Here is an 18,738-nt window from a genome sequence, read left to right on the forward strand (position 1 = left end):
TAGAAAGTTTTTTTTTCTTATTAATTTGCACACATCATTATTTTTAAATATGTTGGAGAAAAAAACCGTACCTGGGTCCCAGCTCGCCAGGACACCTCCACGCTGGGAGGACCAGGGGAGCAAATGTGGTCAGAACGTTAAATCCCCCAGGAACGCTGGATGGCAGCCAACTTGGGTCGCAGTGGTGCCTCGGACTCCCGCAGGGCTTCATAGGAATTGGAGTTGTCTACAGCCCCGTTGGGATACGGGGGTGCCACCAGGGAGTGCTGCAACAGCTGCTGAGCCCTCTTGGGCAGGTTTTCCGCCACACCCGGAAGTGCTGTCAGAGGTAGGTCAACGAGCACCTGGGACATTATAAAAGGAATCAGCAGTCACCACTCCGGTAGCCAGACTCGGGAGAAGGAGGACGAAGCCTGCTGTGGAGGAGAAAACAAAAGGACTGAGAGACAAAGAGTAAAAGAAGAAAGAAAAGTATGTGACTAGGCTGTTGGGGACACTGTACAGTATATAAATAAATTCACGTGTGCTTTTTGGACTTGTGCCTCTAGCGTGTGTCTGTGTCAGGTGCTCATCAGCCTCAGTAACTATGCCAGGGCTCAAGTCTTATAACTTTATTACAGTTCACTCTTGCTCTCTGTTGCTGAACCTGTCAATATGGCTTATTAACATTTTTAAAATTGCTTACTACTCTTCTACAAGTTTGTTTCTGTCTCAAGGGATTGGACTTGGTTTTATTGTTATTATAATTAATATCTCTCTTGTTCTCAGAATGGGACTTTGGAGAGGATTTTATTAATGCATTGAGTTATAGGCCTTCATTAAATTGCTTTTTTCTTGTATATTTCTTTGAGCCATAGTGCAGTGTAGGGTTCCTTTAGTTATTTCAGGTTACTGTTTGAACAAGGAATACAGTGAGCTTCTTTGTCATTTGAATGTGTTAAGATCCTAAGTCACAGAAAATTTAAAAAGAAATGTCTATGTATTGTATGTTAGTTTGTGTGTATGTGAGTTAATTCATACGGATATATTACATGATGGTGTTGAAGTCAGTATTGTTTTTTTTTTGGTATTGTTGACATTTATATGATTTTTATTAAAAAATAGCATATTTGTCTAAATTAAATGGTGCTATTGGCTTGTATGACCCCCAATGGAAAAAAAACTGTTCAATCAAAACGTTCACTCTTAATGGAGAGAAATCGTGTACTTTCTAAGACAAACACGCAGGAGTGATGTTGAAATTCCAAGTCGATTTTGCAAAAAAAAGGGATCTCAAGTATTCCTTGATGGTAGTTATTTGTTTCCTTTGCAGTATTTGGAAAATAAAAAGCAAAGCCGTCTGGATTCATTACAAACAAGTCTGTTTGTAGTACTATAGTGTTGTACCGTATCAGCCATTATGGATATAATGAGAAGTCAAGCAAAATGACACCTTTTACTGGCTAAAGAAAAATATTACAATATGCAAGCTTCTGAGGCAACTCAGACAACTTCAGGCAAGATGTAAGTGGAATTAATAACTGTTGTCAAAATCAAATGACAAAGAGCTGCAGTATTACTGATGAGTGTACAATATAAGTCAAGCATGAAATAGAAACTTTTAAAAAAAAGTGATATTTTATAGAAGTCTGAAATTGTAAAGATTCTCCATATACATAAATAAAGGAACGATATTAGAAAGATAAAATTCTAGAGGCCTTAGAAGATTCTCTGCCTTATTACCCTGCTGATGACCAATTCAAGTGCTGCCTCTGAAGCGGTTTAGGCTGCTCTGTGTGTTTAAAAAGAGTTCATGAATTGTTTGTGTTCACTGCAAGATAAGATGAGAGGAGTTATGCAAGCAAATGGAGGAAAATGTTGGCTTGAATCAAATAAATTGTGGTGCAAAGTCCTTCTGTGTTGTTTTCTTGTCAGCTTTAGGTTCAGTTCATAAAAACTCTCCTGAAAATTTAATCTATACTCCAAACTCCAACATCTGTTTTTAGTGGTAAGTTGTAATATATTTACATTTATTAGTTATGGTTTAATATTCTTTTACCTCTGTAACTGTAAGTTAAAGTTAATAAGTAACATATCACATTTGATAAAAAAGATAATAGAAAAGACACAAAGTTATGATATTTTACTTTCTGCTCTTGTATTTTATGTTACATTGCTGTTGATATTACAAATATTACAAAAAAAAAAAAAAAAAACATTAGTTTTATGTATTAACAAAGTTTAAAATAACTTAAAATAAAATAACTAGGACTATGTTGTTTGTAGGAAATCTGTATTTTAATTAGATTTCAGCTGTAAGATGTCTTACAAATTTATATTTGTGAAAGGAAATGTGAAGCAGTGTTGGGCAGACAAATTATTTATTTATTTATTTTTTATTATTTTTAACTTTTCATTTGAGAGATGTCTTACAAATTTTATTGTAATCATTCCATACAAATAGATTCAATTAATCACTCCATAAAAAATAGGATTGAAAACATAGGTTTGAAAACAAGTCAACCCCACCCCTGAGAGAGAGCATAGCCAACGGAGTAAAACTTAAGGCTTGTAAACATACCTAAATTGATGAGTTTAATAGGGCAATAGAGATGAATGGAGAAGTAAAAGAAATGTGGAGAGAATTGCTTCCTCTGTGCTTTAAGAGCTTATTCTAAAATATTACTGATTAGATCCTGCCAGGTTTTGAAAAAATTCTGTACAGATCCTCTAACTGAGAATTTGATTTTTTCCAATTTCAAATAGTATAAAACATCGGTTTCCCACTGACTTAAAAGAGGAGAGTTAGGATTCTTCCAGTTTAGCAAAATAAGTCTGCGTGCCAAAAGTGTAGTGAATGCAATCACAGTTTGTTTGTCCTTCTCCACTTTAAACCCATCTGGAAGAACACCAAACACAGCTGTTAATGGGTTAGGAGGGATTGTGACACCAAGGCTGTCTGAAAGGTAATTAAAATTTTGGTCCAGAATGATGTTAATTTGGTGCAGGCCCAAAACATGTGACCCAGTGAGGCTGGGACTTGATTGCAGCGTTCGCAGGTTGGATCATGCCCTGGAAACATTTTGGACAGTTTTAAGCAAGATGTGCTCGATATATAATTTTGAGTTGTATAATTGTATGCTTTGCGCATATGGAGCTCCAGTGAATTCTCTGCATTGCTACTTTCCACTCCTTTTCTGATATATTAATTGAGAGATCTTTTTCCCAGTGACCTCTTGGATCTTTGAAAGGGAGGGACTGTAAAATAATTTTATATATTGCTGAGATGGTGTCTAAGTCCTTGAAATTGAGCAATATTTTTTCCGGCATGGATGAGGGTGCAAGATGAGGATAATTGAGCAGGTTCTGTTTAACAAAGTTCCTAATTTGAAGATAGTGAAAGAAATGTGTAGCTGGAATGTTAAATTTGGAATGTAATTGTTCATAGGATGCAAAGATGTTGTCTATATAAAGATCTCTAAGCAATTTAATCCCAAATTTTTTCCAGATATTAAAACTGCATATGTTTGTGAAGGTTGAAAGAGGTGGTTCTCTTGCAGAGGTGTCACAGATAAAAGCTTCTCCATCTTAAAATGCTTTCTACATTTGGTTTAATATTCTAAGTGAGTGAAGCACAATTGGGTTATCAGTATATTGCCGATAACTTGCATTTATTGGGGCACAAAGCAGGGAATATAAAGAAGTACTGCAGGATTTTACTTCTATTGCAGACCAGGCCTGTGTATGTTCATCTATTTGTGTCCAGGTTTTTATAGCTTGTATGTTTGCTGCCCAGTAATAAAACTGGAAGTTAGGTAGAGCCATGCCACCTTCTGCCTTTTGTCTTTGTAGGGTCGCTCTTTGGATACGTGGATGTTTTGAGTTCCAAATAAATGAGGTTATTGTTGAATCTAATTGCTTAAAAAAGATTTATTGATGTATATTGGAATGTTTTGAAATAAAAAGACAAGCTTAGGAAGAATATTCATCTTAACAGTGTTAATTCTTCCAGCTAGTGTGAGATGAAGGGTTGACCATCTCTGCAAGTCTTGCTTAATTTTTTCCATATGACAGCGAAATTTTGTTGATAAAGAGCTTTATGTTTACTTGTGATGTTTACCCCTAGGTATTTAAACTGTTCTGCAATGATAAAAGGTAGAGTGTCTAATCTAATATTATATGCTTGAGATTTCACTGGAAAGAGTACATTTTTATTCAGATTCACTTTAAGACCAGGGGGCTCATGTATAACGCCGTGTGTAGAACTCGCACTATAACATGGCGTAAGCAATAAAAGTCGAAATGTGCTTACGCACAGAAAAATCCAGATGCAGGAATCTGTGCGTACTCCAACTTCCACGTTCTTCCGCTACATAAATCCCGATCACGTGAAAACGCTCGTACACGCGCATTATGTAACGCCCCAAATCCTCCCAGAATTACGCCTCTTTGAATATGCAAATCAATATAAATCACCCTTAAGTGCAGCCTTCTGTGAAAAGACAATGGGAAAAGCATGGGGGGAATTTCAGCGAATAGCAAGTGGAGGCAAAGGAAAATCATACTATTTGTTCAAATAAGCCGTGGTATAATCAACAAAAGGAAGTTGATCGAGTGACATAGCGTGTTGGAGAAACTTGAAAGCTCACATTCACAAAATCGCACAGTGCCGGAAATAAAAAAGAAGTCACATATCAAAGTCGCCGTGAAAAGTCGAGTTGTAGCCCACTGTCTGAGTGTCATATGAAAGCTTATTAGGGTACAGAGAAAAAAGGCACACGTGGGGAAAAAGCACGAAATGTCAACTTCAATCTCGACATTTCCACTTTAATCACGTAGTTTATTTTGTCATTAAAGTAGAACATCATAAACTTCATCTTAAAATCGTTTAATTAACCAGTTTCTCAAATCACATTGTAATTAAAGTAACATGTTAAATGCTTTGTTTTGTATTTGATCTTCTATGTGTCTATGTGTGTGAATCACTACTTGCTTCTTAAACCGGCTCTCTTCCTCCAACTGGACACAGAGTCCATTACATTCGTGATATTACAGCTCTCTGAATAACTAAAATACTGAGATGTATACATGATATCATTTTCATGATGATAGGAGTTAAAGCACGTTATTAAACATGTGTTTCACTTCGATGAAATAATTTATTGCAGCAGTACTCAGGGCGGCTCTAGGCTTGTGGTGGCACTGGGCAGAGGAAGAATCGGTGGCTCCTTCGTCGGCCAATGTCAGTAAGGTAGCTTATCACGGTGGATGGCCACGTCCGTTGCAGACACTGCATAGCAGCCGCCTGCTCATGACACAAGCATTTAACTTTTGCGAAATTTGTCATGCGTTTTTAGCTGTGTCGTTATTTTCTCTTTCTGTTTTATACACAATATATATTGGCGTAGCCGCTCCTGCAGTCCTTGCTTTTCTTTCCCCAAGTAACCGATCGCCATACAATCAGCTCTGTAATAGAAGTTAAGCCATCTGTAAGCTTAGCACCGATTCTTCAAAAAGCGTTTAAGAACATTGAAATATCTTAGTAATACATGTTTAATTATTCTATCCTTAACGACACTCCCAGTGAAGAATATAGATTATTTAAATGAAGTTAAAGTTTTATCTGTATAATTTAATAAACATATTTTGCTGCATTTCACCTTAAAAATGATATCTTCATCATATGTAAATACACGCTTTATAAAGTGGCTCAGGTTGTGCAATATTATAACTGTAGTGCAAGTTTACAGTGGGGTGATTGTACTTATAAGTACAAACAGTTCTACAAGGAGCAATTGATTGAGTGCATTTAAAGTTCTTGGGATGAAACTGTTTCTGAACCGCGAGGTCTGTACAGGAAAGGCTTTAAAACGCTTTTGCAGTGGCTAGAGACAGCGTGTCTTAATGCTGTATACCGATAATTCTCTTTCCGATCAGCTGCTGCTGTGATTCACACTCAGATACAGTGATATAAATACTCCGAGTGGTGCAGTGAGAGTAATATGGAAAAAGATGATCCGCTGTGGCAACTCCTAACGGGAGGAGCTGAAAGAAGAAGAAGAAGAAGGAGAGTGAGAGTAACAACGCTAAAGCAGTTATGGTATTTGGAATACTATCACTGTTCCCTGGACCATTATATTGTATATAGTTAATTACAATCAGATGCATTACACTAATAAACAATATGCGGTTAGTTTCAGTGTATTTATAAAGCCACGTCAGGAAAATAAAGAGTAACCACACAGGAACAGTAGCATTGCTTTGGCGCTGTGTGCGCCAGTCTGCAAAACCGAGTGGAGAACTTGCGTGCGACAAGGCATGAGGTACCGTGGAAAAGTCGCGTGGCTTTCTCGCCAAGTGTAGGTTTTATACATCGCGTTTTGAACGTGGAAAAGTTCTTACGCAACATTTCTGTGCGTACGCACCGTTTATACATGAGGCCCCAGAAATCTTTTGAAATTCTGTAACTGCTGTTAAGACTGCAGGCACAGAATTTTGTGGGTCTGATATATACAGTACCATATCATCTGAATATAGTGAAATTATCTGAGGCAGACAAATTAAACCATGGTTTAAAGGTTAGATGGATATGAACTATTTGTAGATGTATACCTTTATGTGTCACTATCCAGTGTCTATGATGACTGCTGGACACAAAATGAATGCTAACTTACTGATATCCATTTGTCCAGCGAAGGGGCTAAAAGGTGGAGTCAAGGGTGGTGTTTGTTTTCATTCCTATGGAGGGTCAGAGCATTCATAACTGTGTGGTCTTGGGAAAGATAAAATGTATCCAGCAATGGCATGGAAAGTTTTCACCATAAATGTATGCTGATGAAGTTATGTGGCGGTTCTCTTCTTAATTCTCTCCTATCCATTTTAAAGCAGAATGATAAGTGAGCAAAGTGAATTTCTACCCCAAACAATAACAATTTAGGCAGGAAACAGCTCATTTATTGGCTATGGCCTCTGTTCCAACTGTTGCATGTTGTCTCTCCTGATCCAGTGGTTTCTGGCTTAGTTACATTACTGGGTTTTCTGCTGTTGACAATCTGACTTAACATTGCACTGTAGTCAGTGTCAGATATGTCTGCATGGTGGAGGAAAGAAGAAGAACAGTTAGGACAGTTTAACATAGGATAAGTCCTCAGATCAAACTGTAAGTCATTGAACACAGTTTCTGCTTTTCAGTACTATCTCATAGATGTTATAGTTCACATTTATACTTCTTTTTTCTTGAGCTTTCTTGAACCTTAAGAAATGAGATATACATGTTTTCTGGAGTTTTCTGACCCAGAAAATCAAATTTGTTTAGAGACCTTATTTGTAATTTTTAAACCTTATTTTCAATGCAATTTTGTTTTTCCCACAGCTGTCACTATTTGGAGGAGTTTGCTCGTTACCATGTGTTATGTATGTTTATATATATAAAACCCAAATACCACTGATTCACTGATTGGGACTTGACATTGGAAGCTGGACACTTTTAGATTTCTTATCACACCTGCAAATGCAGCACAAGCCATTTCTTCATGCTTTAGTTGTTTTTTCTTCTCTGTTTTCCTGGTGTTGAGATTAAGTCACCTCTCTGCTTGTTAATGGAAAAATTATCACAACAGGTGACTGTCAACAGTGTTAATTTGATCATTTATAATATAGCAATATTCCAAATGCAGTGAAACTGTTGACATCCAGAAGTCTGCTCTGTTAGGAAGGTTGTTGCTTTGCATTATACACCAGTGATGTTACACAATACACCTGGTTACACTATGGTTAAGATTATGGTTGTGTGGTGGGGGACGACGACGACTTATCTGACTCAAGTCAAGTAACCCAAGTGACAAAAACATACCATTCAGTTGGCTGTCCAGTGAAGCTCCTGAATCGTGGAGGTGTGCAAAACCCCCAACAGGCAACCCCCTACACACACACACATACACACCAAATCAGTAGAATTAAAATGAATAAATAGTGAAACAGTCTTGTTTGCTTTAAAATGAAAACCTACAGAGGATATTACAGTTATAAATAACAGAATGATACAGACTGATGGGTGTGTTGACTGCGAAGAGTTTGATAATTCAGTGTGTTTTTTTCTAGGTAGAATAACACCAAAATATATTTTCATCTGCTAAAGGCAGACTCAAACAAAAGTGTACATGAAAGCAAGTGTAGTCGAAATTGAACATCTAATTAAAGAAAGAAACATTCTCTAACAGGACAATTTAGTAATCAGACAGGAGATCTTTTAATTACTCCTTGGCAAAATGCCTTGGAGGGAGAACTCATCAAAAGCTGTCTGTTACAGCCTGGTCAGAATGGTCAGAATGATCAGAGAAACAAAGGATAGAGGTTCATTGTATAAACTGTTGAATTTAAATAGTGTCAATCAATGCATACATTTTACTCTGGTTGGTTTGTTTATTTACACCCTAATGATGTATATAAAATAAAAGTATATTATATTATATTCTGGTTCTTCTTATACCTTTTCAGATGACCACCCTTGAAATTTCTATTCTTATAACAACTGTCCATTCTCATTTATAGGACATCTGCTGATTTCTTAGTCATCCTTCAGTACATTTTGTATATTACATCAACCTTTCTTCTGGTACATTCTTTATTTACTTGACCATCTCAGTATTTCTCCTAAACCAAATCTTATATTTCAGTGTACATTTTGTTGTTCACTTGACCTTTATTTGGTTTCCCACATTTATTAACCCTTTATGCTATTTCTTTAAGATGAATGCTTTTCTACCCTAAACTTATTCTTCCACACAAGTCATACAGAAAGGTGTTTAATAGTGTCTTTATTTCTCCTTTTCATTATGAACAATTCTAGATCTCGGGTTGAATGATGTGAACCATACAAGACAGACTGAGTGGGACTGTGAGTGTGACAGTGAGGCTAGAGCTCCAGCCAACACTGCAACTTGATAAAGTATGGTCCATAATGGAGAGTGGATGAAAGTACTAGTTATATTTTAATTACAGTTTTATGCAGATTACCCTTAATTTTGGAGCCATGTATGATCACAATGTTTAAATCAAAGTGCTTTATTCTAAATTAGTAATTTGATGAATTATTAAATATTATTTTGTATATAAAAAAGCCATTGTCACATTAACATATGGTAGTCTCGAAACACTTGAACTGTACATGTGCAGTATTCATCAGACATGCTGGGATTTACTAGTTAATCATATTTTTACTTGTGGCTGCAATGGTGGGTTAGGGTGGTCTCAATAATTGTATCTTAAGGTGGCTATGGAAGTAACAACAGAAGTCCCTGGTTGTGGTTTTACTTTGCAGTCAGAAGGTGAGGTGGATAAAGGATGAGCTACTGAGTGTGAGAGGGTCCAGGAAGTGAAAAAAGAAAAGTACAAGAGACAGGGAAGGAATGCTTATATGTAATGCTTAGATGAGAATGAAGGAAAATATGGATAATTTGTTAAATACGCACAGAAAGCAACCAGGCCTGGTCTTGAATCTCATCTTCTGAAGCTCTAAAGAAGCAGTGGCAGCCACTGTTTCACGCAATGTAAAATGAGGTAGAGTCCTTGGGAATTTAAATTTCAAAATAATAGTCATTTAATATGTTCTCCGTTTTATTAGTTATCTGTACTGTATATCTACTAAAAGTGTGTTTTTTTTTTCTGTTCCAGAAATACAATGGGAAAATCACAGTCTAAATCCAATCACTTTTTTAATGATGAAGAAATTAAGAAGATCACTGAAGTCTATAACAACGATGGGTTGGATGCAGTATTTCCATTGATTAAAGGCAAATGTGACAATTTGGACAATGAAAAAGTCACAATTGCAGTGACAGGAGAATCAGGTGTGGGTAAATCTGCCTTCATTAACCTCATGAGAGGCCTGGGACCCAATGATGAAGGAGCAGCTGAAGAAGGTATAATTGAGCAAACCTCAGAACCAACACCTTATCAACACCCAATGCTTCCTTCTGTCTGCCTGTGGGATCTGCCAGGAATTGGAACAACAAGATTTTCTGCTCGCCAGTACCTGGATAAAGTTAACTTTAACACGTATGACTTGTTTGTCTTAATAGCTGGAGAGAGATTCAAGGAAAATGATGCAAAGTTGGCTAAAGAGATTAAGAAAATGGGGAAAGAGTTCTATTTTGTTCGTAGCAGGATGGATGTAGTTGAGGAAAACCTTTCCAAAAGAGGGCAACGTGACAGACTTGAAAAAGAATTTGATAAAATAAGAAGTTACTATAAAAACAGCCTAGAGCAAAGTGGATTACATACTTCACAGGTTTTCCTTGTTTCCAGTAGATATCCGGATCGATATGACTTCATGCAATTTTGTGATTGTTTGGAGTCTGAGCTGCCAGAGAAGAAGAAGAATGTGTTTGTGCTTTCACTGCCCAGTCTTACTGAAGCTGTAATTGAAAAGAAGAAAACAATTCTACAAGCAAAAATTGCTCTGGCAGCTGTAGTTTCTGCTGGAATTGGAGCAGTTCCCGTTCCTGGCTTATCTTTTGCTTGTGATATCGCCATCCTAGTAGCCACACTTATGCATATGCGAAGCTACTTGGGACTCGATGACGAGTCGCTCTGCAGACTTGCCTGTAGAGTTAACAAACCTGTTCAAGAGCTGAAAGCAGAGATTACAAGTCCATTTGTGCTTAATATCACCCCTTCATCTGTCATAAAATTGCTCACATCGACTGTTTCTGGTGCAGCAATGGTTGCCGATGATGTCATTCTGCTAATACCTGTGATTGGGTCTGTTATTGGAGCAACCGTCTCCTTTACCGCTACTTCATTTTTGTTGAATAGCGCACTGGATGATTTTACCAAGTCTGCAGTGAAGGTGTTAAGAAAAGTGACTGAAGACGATTCAGAGGTACTTTAATATTTTATTCTAAAATTAAATTTCTAAATGGATCTGTCAAAAGTAATATTTTACTGGTTACAATGATAGGGTGAGTATTAGTAAGTCCAGTACCAAAAACTACAGGGCATACGCTTTACGGTCTTATTAATATTAATGTACATGTGGTGTAAACTCTTTTAAGGTCGGTCTTTCCCTTTCCTTATTTTAGATAATTTAAGAATTATTGTCTCCTTTCAATAACTCATTTAAATTCTTTTAAGGTTTTCTTTAATCATATGGAAAATTCAATTTTTTCATTGCAGTGTTTAGATTTGACTTACGTGAGCCATGCTCAAATGTTATATTAATACTTGCAACACTGAAAGTTGCTGACATTCATAGGTCTGTACAATTAATATTTTGTAGAATTAATTCTGCCTTGACATAATGGAAAGAAAAACAAAAACAAAATAGAATTTGTATATACCGGTGTCTCAACCTGTGGGGCGCGCCCCCCGAAGTAACAAAGAAGGGGGCGTGAAGATGTGAAAAAAAGAAAACAAGAATCGAAAATATGAAAAATACATCTGTTGAGACCAAAACAAATTAACTTAAACTACATTCTGATACTAGAAAAATAAATATAGAGTTAGATAAATGTTGAGAAAAGTTAAGTAGGTATAATAAAACTTGTAGTGGTGTATCGGCAGCAAAAAATATAGGAATACATTTTATTTGGGTTTCACTAAAAAACATTAGGGGGCGCGATTAAAACTGTTATGAAAAACTCGGGTCGCAAATACTAAAAGGTTGTGAAACGCTGGTATATACGGACAATAACAATGCTTTATTCTGTGCTCCCTTCAAATTTTACTGTATCAGCGCAATGTCAGTATTTGGAGGTTTTGGTAAAAGTTCTCACCCCTTCACCCAATAATTTTTGTTGCTTATTTTGTTGATTTTAGAATTTTCATTTGTTTTTTTGTTTTGTTTTGTTTTTCTTTTGGTTCTGTTTTGGAATTGTATTTAAAGAAATAGGCCCCCTTGTTAAAAATACCTGAGGCAATTATGCCATTGTTCTTTTAATAGAATAAGGTTAATAGAAGAAAAAAAATATGAAGCCTCTGCACAGAGAGATGTGTGTGTGTGATGGGGGGGAGGAGGACATTCAGTTCCTTTGGTTTGTTCTGACTTGGTGCCACACAGCATGGCTAATTGTATTTGTATTCAACTCCTATTCCCTTCAATAATATGGACACAGGCAACGACCAAAGAGTTGGCTGTGGTTCTGGCCATCAGGACTCAAAGATCAGTTTGTATTACTCTCTATCAGCACTTCTGTGTTTGAGCTTTGAAGTACCATAAGCTAATATGTTTTTCTCAAATGATGTAAACATTTTTTAGAATCTCTGTGTATGTTTTTAACGCGTCTTGTCTCTATTTATCTGTTTTAGTTCTTATTTTCTGTTATTGAATGCAAATGAGAAGGCAAAATTTTTGCTTTCTTCTGTAAATATGATTAAATAAAAAACCTTGAACCTTGGTGGTGCAATACATGCTATGCTGCGGAGAGCCGGGATGTCCCGTTGGAAGTCACACTGAGATGTTCTATCTATCTATCTGTCTATCTATCTATCTATCTATGTATGTATGTCCCAGTTCGCAAACCAGAAGCAGAGAAATGCCTGTACAGTATACCAGTCCAATTCAAGTACTGGGTACAAAATATGCTAGGAGCATATTAGTATAAATGTTTCCTCAGCTCAGTAAAGGAGTCCCCTGTGGAAAGAACATACAGGATGTGGACATTGCAGTGCTTTTTAGTGTACCTCCGACTGCAACCCCATTAATAATGAAAGGCAGTAAGGAGCTAGACAGAACTGAACAGAGTACTGCCAGCATCTTGGTTCTTTAATCACTATTTCTTTTCATCTTTTTTTTTTTCTGTACAGTGATTTAAATGTTCAGTTCATTATAACATAGTAGAAGAGAGAAAGGCATTAATACTTTGTCTTATTTGTCTCATTTTCTTTCACAACATCCCCTAATTGCGCATGTAGTCAGCCACACATGTGCAATTAGGGGACAGCTAACAGGTCCGACGGAGCATGAAATAAAATGAGACAAGTAAGACAAAGTACAGTATACATACAGTATGTATAACAGTTAATCTATAATAAAAATATTAACAATATTAATTGGTTTATTTCCTAAACAGCAAGAAGCAACTGAAAATATTAGCCTGGAACATGCAATTGCTAAGATTCAAGCAAAACTCTCCTCACCGTTTACTGACAATGGATTAGAAGACATAATTAATGAGATACAATATGTGCTTGACCAAAGAGAATTTCACATCGCTGTAACAGGAGAAGCAGGAACAGGCAAATCAGCCTTCGTCAATGCTGTTTGTGGTCTGAAACCTGGACACCCTAAAGCAGCTAAAGAGGGCTGTACTGAACAAACCATGGAACCGAAAAAATATAAACATCCAAGTCTTCCTTCTGTCTTCCTATGGGATCTTCCTGGTGCTGGAACACCAACATTTGAAATTGCAAAATATTTGAAGGCAGTCAATTTTAAAAAATATCACTTTATCATTTTAATTGTTGGAAACAGGCTTACAGAGAATGACAAGCTTTTTGTCGAAAAGATAAGAGAAATGAGGCAAGATTTCTATGTTGTACGGAGCAAAATGGATGAGCATGAGCAGAATGGTGATCGGTACAGCAGGAAGAAAGGACATCAGAAAATAAAAGATTATTATATTAGTAATTTTAAAAAAAATGGAATGGACTCTCCACATGTCTTCCTTGTATCAAGCCACTGCACAGCCGATTTTGATTTCACAGAATTGTGTCAAGGCTTGAAGCTTAAAATAGAAGAGAAGAAGAAAGATTTGAGCTCATGTGAAATTACTGAAATTGTCAAATACTTTGTTGAAAAGAAAAAGACAAAGCTGAAGGGAACAATCTCACAGTTAATTTCATATGCAACAGATGAAGGTACGACTTTTATACCTGGAACAGCTTGTGCCTATAATTGCGATGCTATTGTGGAAATTCTTTTGTTCTATCGTTGGTACATGGGTCTTGATGATGAGTCCATTAACCAACTTGCAGGTAAAGTAGGGAAGAGTGTGGAAGATCTTAAGGCATATGTGAGTGATCCTTTTGTGTTTTATATTAATCCAAATTCTGTTCACAATATGTTTTCTTCTTCAACCTCTTTAATTTTTTATAACTTGCAGAGCCTCTTGAGACCCCTCTTAGGTGTTCCAAAGTCTTCTGAGGTAATTTCCAAGTTGCTGGAATCAAAGATTGATATATTTGCAGAGTCTGCAATGAGTTTGGCAAAGAAAGCAATGTAGAAAAGTGGATTTTTTCCAAAAACATTACCGCCACATATGAATATTTGCAAACTATCATAAAGTATACTGTGGACTTCCAGCGTTTTTCCCCTCGTGACAAAAATGTCTATGTTTTCCATTACTGTAATTGAGCTTAAACCTTTGAAAATTCAGGAGATCTTACTTGAGAATCTGAGTCTAGTCATAGTGCTTTACTTTTTAATTAATATTACTTTAGACTACAAAGTACTGTATGTTATATTAAAAAAAGAAACACAGAACATCTGCTAGTCATGTCTTGCTCTGTCATTAAGTGAGCCACATATATTCTGTAACATTCAATACAGCAGACACATAAAATATTTATTTGGTTAAAATTCAATTTAATGCAGAATATAACAAATACTTTATATTCGAGGGACATTCAAAAAGTGTCTGCACTTTTTAACTCTATTTACTAAGAATTTCAAAAACAAATGACATCACTTTCCTACATAGTTACTTTTGTTTGTGTTTCAATTTTCCCAGCATCTTACCAGCTTTTTATTGCCCGATTACTACTCCTCCCGCCTTCACCGTTTCCAATGAAAATATAAATGTGCAGAAACTTTTTGAACGTTCCTCATAAAACATACAAAGAGAAGTACCGTAACATCGTTATATCCCCAGAGCAACTTTACATAACAAATTATCAATGGCATGTCAAGGAAATTTCCCATGTTGCTCTACTTCATGCTATGAATGGAAAACATTTTCTTGGTTTGTAGTATAAAAATAAACTATTCATGGAAGAATCGTTCTGCACAAAAGTAATTATTAAGTTTAGTCAATGATGTTTTGTCATTAAGTTTCATATTGTTCCATAAAAAGATTAGTATGCTTGTTGAAGAACTTCATTGTTTGGACGCTTTGAATTTATTCCTTATCTACTAATGTGGCAACATTTTTTCACTTGTTTGTTGATACGTACGTTGAATGAAGTACGTTAGCCACAGGAATCCTTAAATCCTAAATGGATGTAAACATTAAGGCACAACTGCGTCTTGTAGAATCTGTAGCATAGTGTAACCAGAGTTACAGTCTTTGATGAAACATCTCAACCTGACAAATCATCCAGCCTGTTATATTCTAGCAGGCCACAGATGTCATTTGTAATCATTTCATCTTCCCCTCATTTAATGAAATTCATCTTGAGAACTGTTTTTTCATGATAATGATGTATTAAACAAGAAGAACATGGAGCCTATTAGCAGTCTGACTTTGTCCATTCACCTGGTCAATTTTCGAGTCAGCTGGCTTCCAGAAAAATAATTATACATACATAACTTGATTATTTACACACATTTCAGGTAACATACATATTTTTATAATCATTCATCCTTGCTGCTACGTGTAAAACTGTGGGACAATTAAGACCTCCTGGGACTGGCCTGCTACTCGTCCAAAAGAGTTGCTGCCCTCTTGGTTTCTTTCTATGGGTTTCACTCACTTAAAGTTTCTACCAAAATCTGTACAGGATGTTCTGTTAATTGTAAATTTTGATTTTCATTCTATACAAAATATTATCCCATGTACTCAGTTAGATGTTGTGTCTTCTTTTTGTATAATTAAAAAAAAATAATGACCTTCTATTATTATCTTAGTGTTTAATAAAATCAGATGTTTGCTTCTTAAACTTGCATGTATTATTATTATTTTAATTATTATTTTGACAATATATTGTAATTATGTTTGGTTTTTAAAAGATACCCTGTTTTAGTGTTTTACATTTATGATACATTATAAAATGAAGATTGATAAGAATGAACTTACTGTTAATGCAATATTTCTTCTCACGCCTTTTATAGTCTTATCTCAATGTATGCTCTTATTTTTTGCTGCAAATCATTTAACAGATACTTAATTATTATTTAGTTTTCATGCAGTATGTACAGTTTTATCTAATGTTTGACAAAGTTATATTTAGTCCTATGTGTTGGAATGTTCCCTACATCTTTATATGAGTTTCTTCCATGTAATTAAATTTTCTCTCATTCATTAAAGATACGCTTTATGGAGAGATGACAACTTTCAATTGTTTTTCTGCAAGTATGTATTGTATTGTATTTCTTCAAGTCTTGTCAATAATAAAAAACAATAATGATTGAATGTTTTATATTGTGATATTTCATTAATTTTGTGCAGGTTTATATATTCTGTCCTTGTGCATTTGTACAAATTATATTGCTTTACCGCATTTTTTCACAATCATAAAAAAAAATGTAAGAAAATATTTAATTAAAAAGTGGTCCTTGTCGTATTGGTTTCATGTTGATAAATAGTAATTTTATTCCTGTTCTGGCCTAATTTTGTATCATGTGATGTGTGCATACTTAAAACTGGCATGAGGCTATCAAATAAATGTTTACTTTTATATTTTAGCATATTAGCTAACCTAAATTTCATCAATGATAATATATTCATATAATAATTGTTTGTGCTTTATTTGCTATATAAAGTATTTCCTTCTATGATAAGCATGTGATTTCAATAAGTTCAATAACATTAACTGACTGGCACCTATTAGACTCACATCATTTTTATCCGACATTAGCTGGAAAAAGATCTTAATTTTACAAATAAAAGTCAAAAAAGATATCTCTGGTTTGATCATCACATGTAGTCTTCATCTTTAACTTGAGGTACTTTTTAAGCAACTAATTGCTTCTGTGTCCTCAATCAACCTGCATTCAACTCTTCAGTACATTTCACAATAAAAATATTTTTATTCTATGTGGTTTACTTTTTGGTCTGCACAAATAGCCAATCAGTTGCAACATGTCTCCAAATTTTCTAAAGTGAGTCAGAATTACATACAAATCATTACGCAGATTATCTCACAGATAATAGATTTGGATTTGCTGGCTGGAGATGTCGGTTTATTAGGCAGAATTCATTGTCTGGTTTGTGAAACACATGAGGACTTTCATAGTCTTGGGTCATAAAACATGATGACTGCTTCAAAGCCAAGTCCTATATGGACACACTGCTATTATGTGTCATGAACCTGTATGTTATATTTTTTGAAATTTATTTTTTGCTTATTTCATAAATGTTTGCATTATTATAAATTTGTATTATTATTCTGGTGATGCCATTTTATAAAATGCCAAAGTGTATCAATTTTTGTATTATCATGGTCATACCGTTTATGGTCACTATGCTTGTTACTTATCATTAGTACGGCTTTCCAGTCTTTTTGTCATATAACATTATGAAGACTATGATTGTTAGATGACCTGTATGTTTTTAATTTTGTTCTACTTGTATTTAAAAACCTGAAAACACATTGGATACATTTATTTTGTCACAAGCAGCCCTCACTCATACCCAGCAGGATAAATCCATTGGCTTACACCCAGGTCCTCCTATTAATGCTTGCTTTCAGGAGAAATCAGAATTCAGCAGAAAAATCATATTTTAAAGTCCTGTCTTGAGGGGTCCAGTATTTCTGTTTCTTAGACAACTCCCACCTATTTCTTACCAACAAGAGAAGGTGGTCAATAGGTATATGCCCATGTATATATCACTCATATATATATATATATATATATATATATATATATATATATATATATATATATATATATATATATATATATATATATATATATATATATAATATATATATATATATATATATATATATATATATATATATATATATTATATATATATATATATTTTATATATATATATTATTATATATATATATATATATATATATATATATATATATATATATATATATATATATATATATATATATATATATATATATATATATATATATATATATATATATATATATATATATATTATATATATATATATATATTATATAATATATATATATATTATATATATATTATATATAGTAAAAGGCGCATATAGCCTGACTCCAGCACAGACTGTGCAGAGGCACATGTACAACAAACAGGTTTTTTTATTTCTTTTCTTCAACCGTGGGGCACGCCTTCCCCATGTCCCACATGCCCAACACAGTCCCAAAAGCACAAACAGACTTTACACAACCCTTCCTGGCACCACCACTCCTGCCAGGCAACCTTGTCCTCTTCCTCCCAATTCTGGCCAAGAATGAAGGGGGCGGGCCTGCTTTATAGCCCACCCGAAGTGCTCCTGTGCCTGACCAGCTGGTATTAATTGCACTTCCGGTGCAGCTGGTGCCGTCCCTTATGGCGGCTGGCTCGCAGCACCCCAGCGCCACCCCATCTACCAACCTGGTGTGGTGGACTCCATGTCCCATGGAGCCACGGGGGAGACTGAGGAAGGAACCATGGTCAGGGAGACTGCCCTCAGGCGCCCCCGGGAAGGTATTGCACTGTCCATGGTGGCTCCCCTGGGACGTATGCAGCAGAGGTGTCCCGGCGGGGCATGGGACCCGGCTGTCCGTCACACTATATATATATATATATATATATATATATATATATATATATATATATATATACTATACATATATATTGTGGTCCCTGGCCGGGACACCCAGGAGGACCAG

General features: G+C 35.4%; 1 protein-coding gene across 2 annotated transcripts; it reads left to right on the forward strand.

The window, feature by feature from the left end:
* Nucleotides 1-1,906: 1,906 nt before the first annotated feature.
* On the forward strand, nucleotides 1,907-17,205 carry LOC120536810 (interferon-inducible GTPase 5-like). 2 transcript variants are annotated; one of them, XM_039765307.1, is made up of 4 exons: nucleotides 1,910-1,987; nucleotides 8,828-8,926; nucleotides 9,652-10,861; nucleotides 13,050-17,205. In XM_039765307.1, the coding sequence occupies exons 3-4, from the start codon at nucleotides 9,659-9,661 to the stop codon at nucleotides 14,199-14,201; spliced, it is 2,355 nt and encodes a 784-aa protein (XP_039621241.1). In that variant the 5' UTR covers nucleotides 1,910-1,987; nucleotides 8,828-8,926; nucleotides 9,652-9,658; the 3' UTR covers nucleotides 14,202-17,205. The 2 variants fall into 2 exon arrangements, with proteins under 2 accessions (XP_039621240.1, XP_039621241.1); XM_039765306.1 differs by lacking the exon at nucleotides 8,828-8,926 and having other exon boundaries at nucleotides 1,907-1,987.
* The last annotated feature ends 1,533 nt before the right edge of the window (nucleotides 17,206-18,738 follow it).

The sequence above is a fragment of the Polypterus senegalus genome, chromosome 10, assembly GCF_016835505.1.
Source record: "Polypterus senegalus isolate Bchr_013 chromosome 10, ASM1683550v1, whole genome shotgun sequence".
Lineage (NCBI taxonomy): Eukaryota > Metazoa > Chordata > Cladistia > Polypteriformes > Polypteridae > Polypterus > Polypterus senegalus.

Coding starts and splice junctions, on each gene's coding strand:
- LOC120536810 (XM_039765306.1), top strand. CDS start 9,659: ATGGGAAAATCACAGTCTAAATCCAATCACTTTTTTAATGATGAAGAA. Junction 10,862..13,049: donor TGACTGAAGACGATTCAGAG/GTACTTTAATAT, acceptor TTTCCTAAACAG/CAAGAAGCAACTGAAAATAT.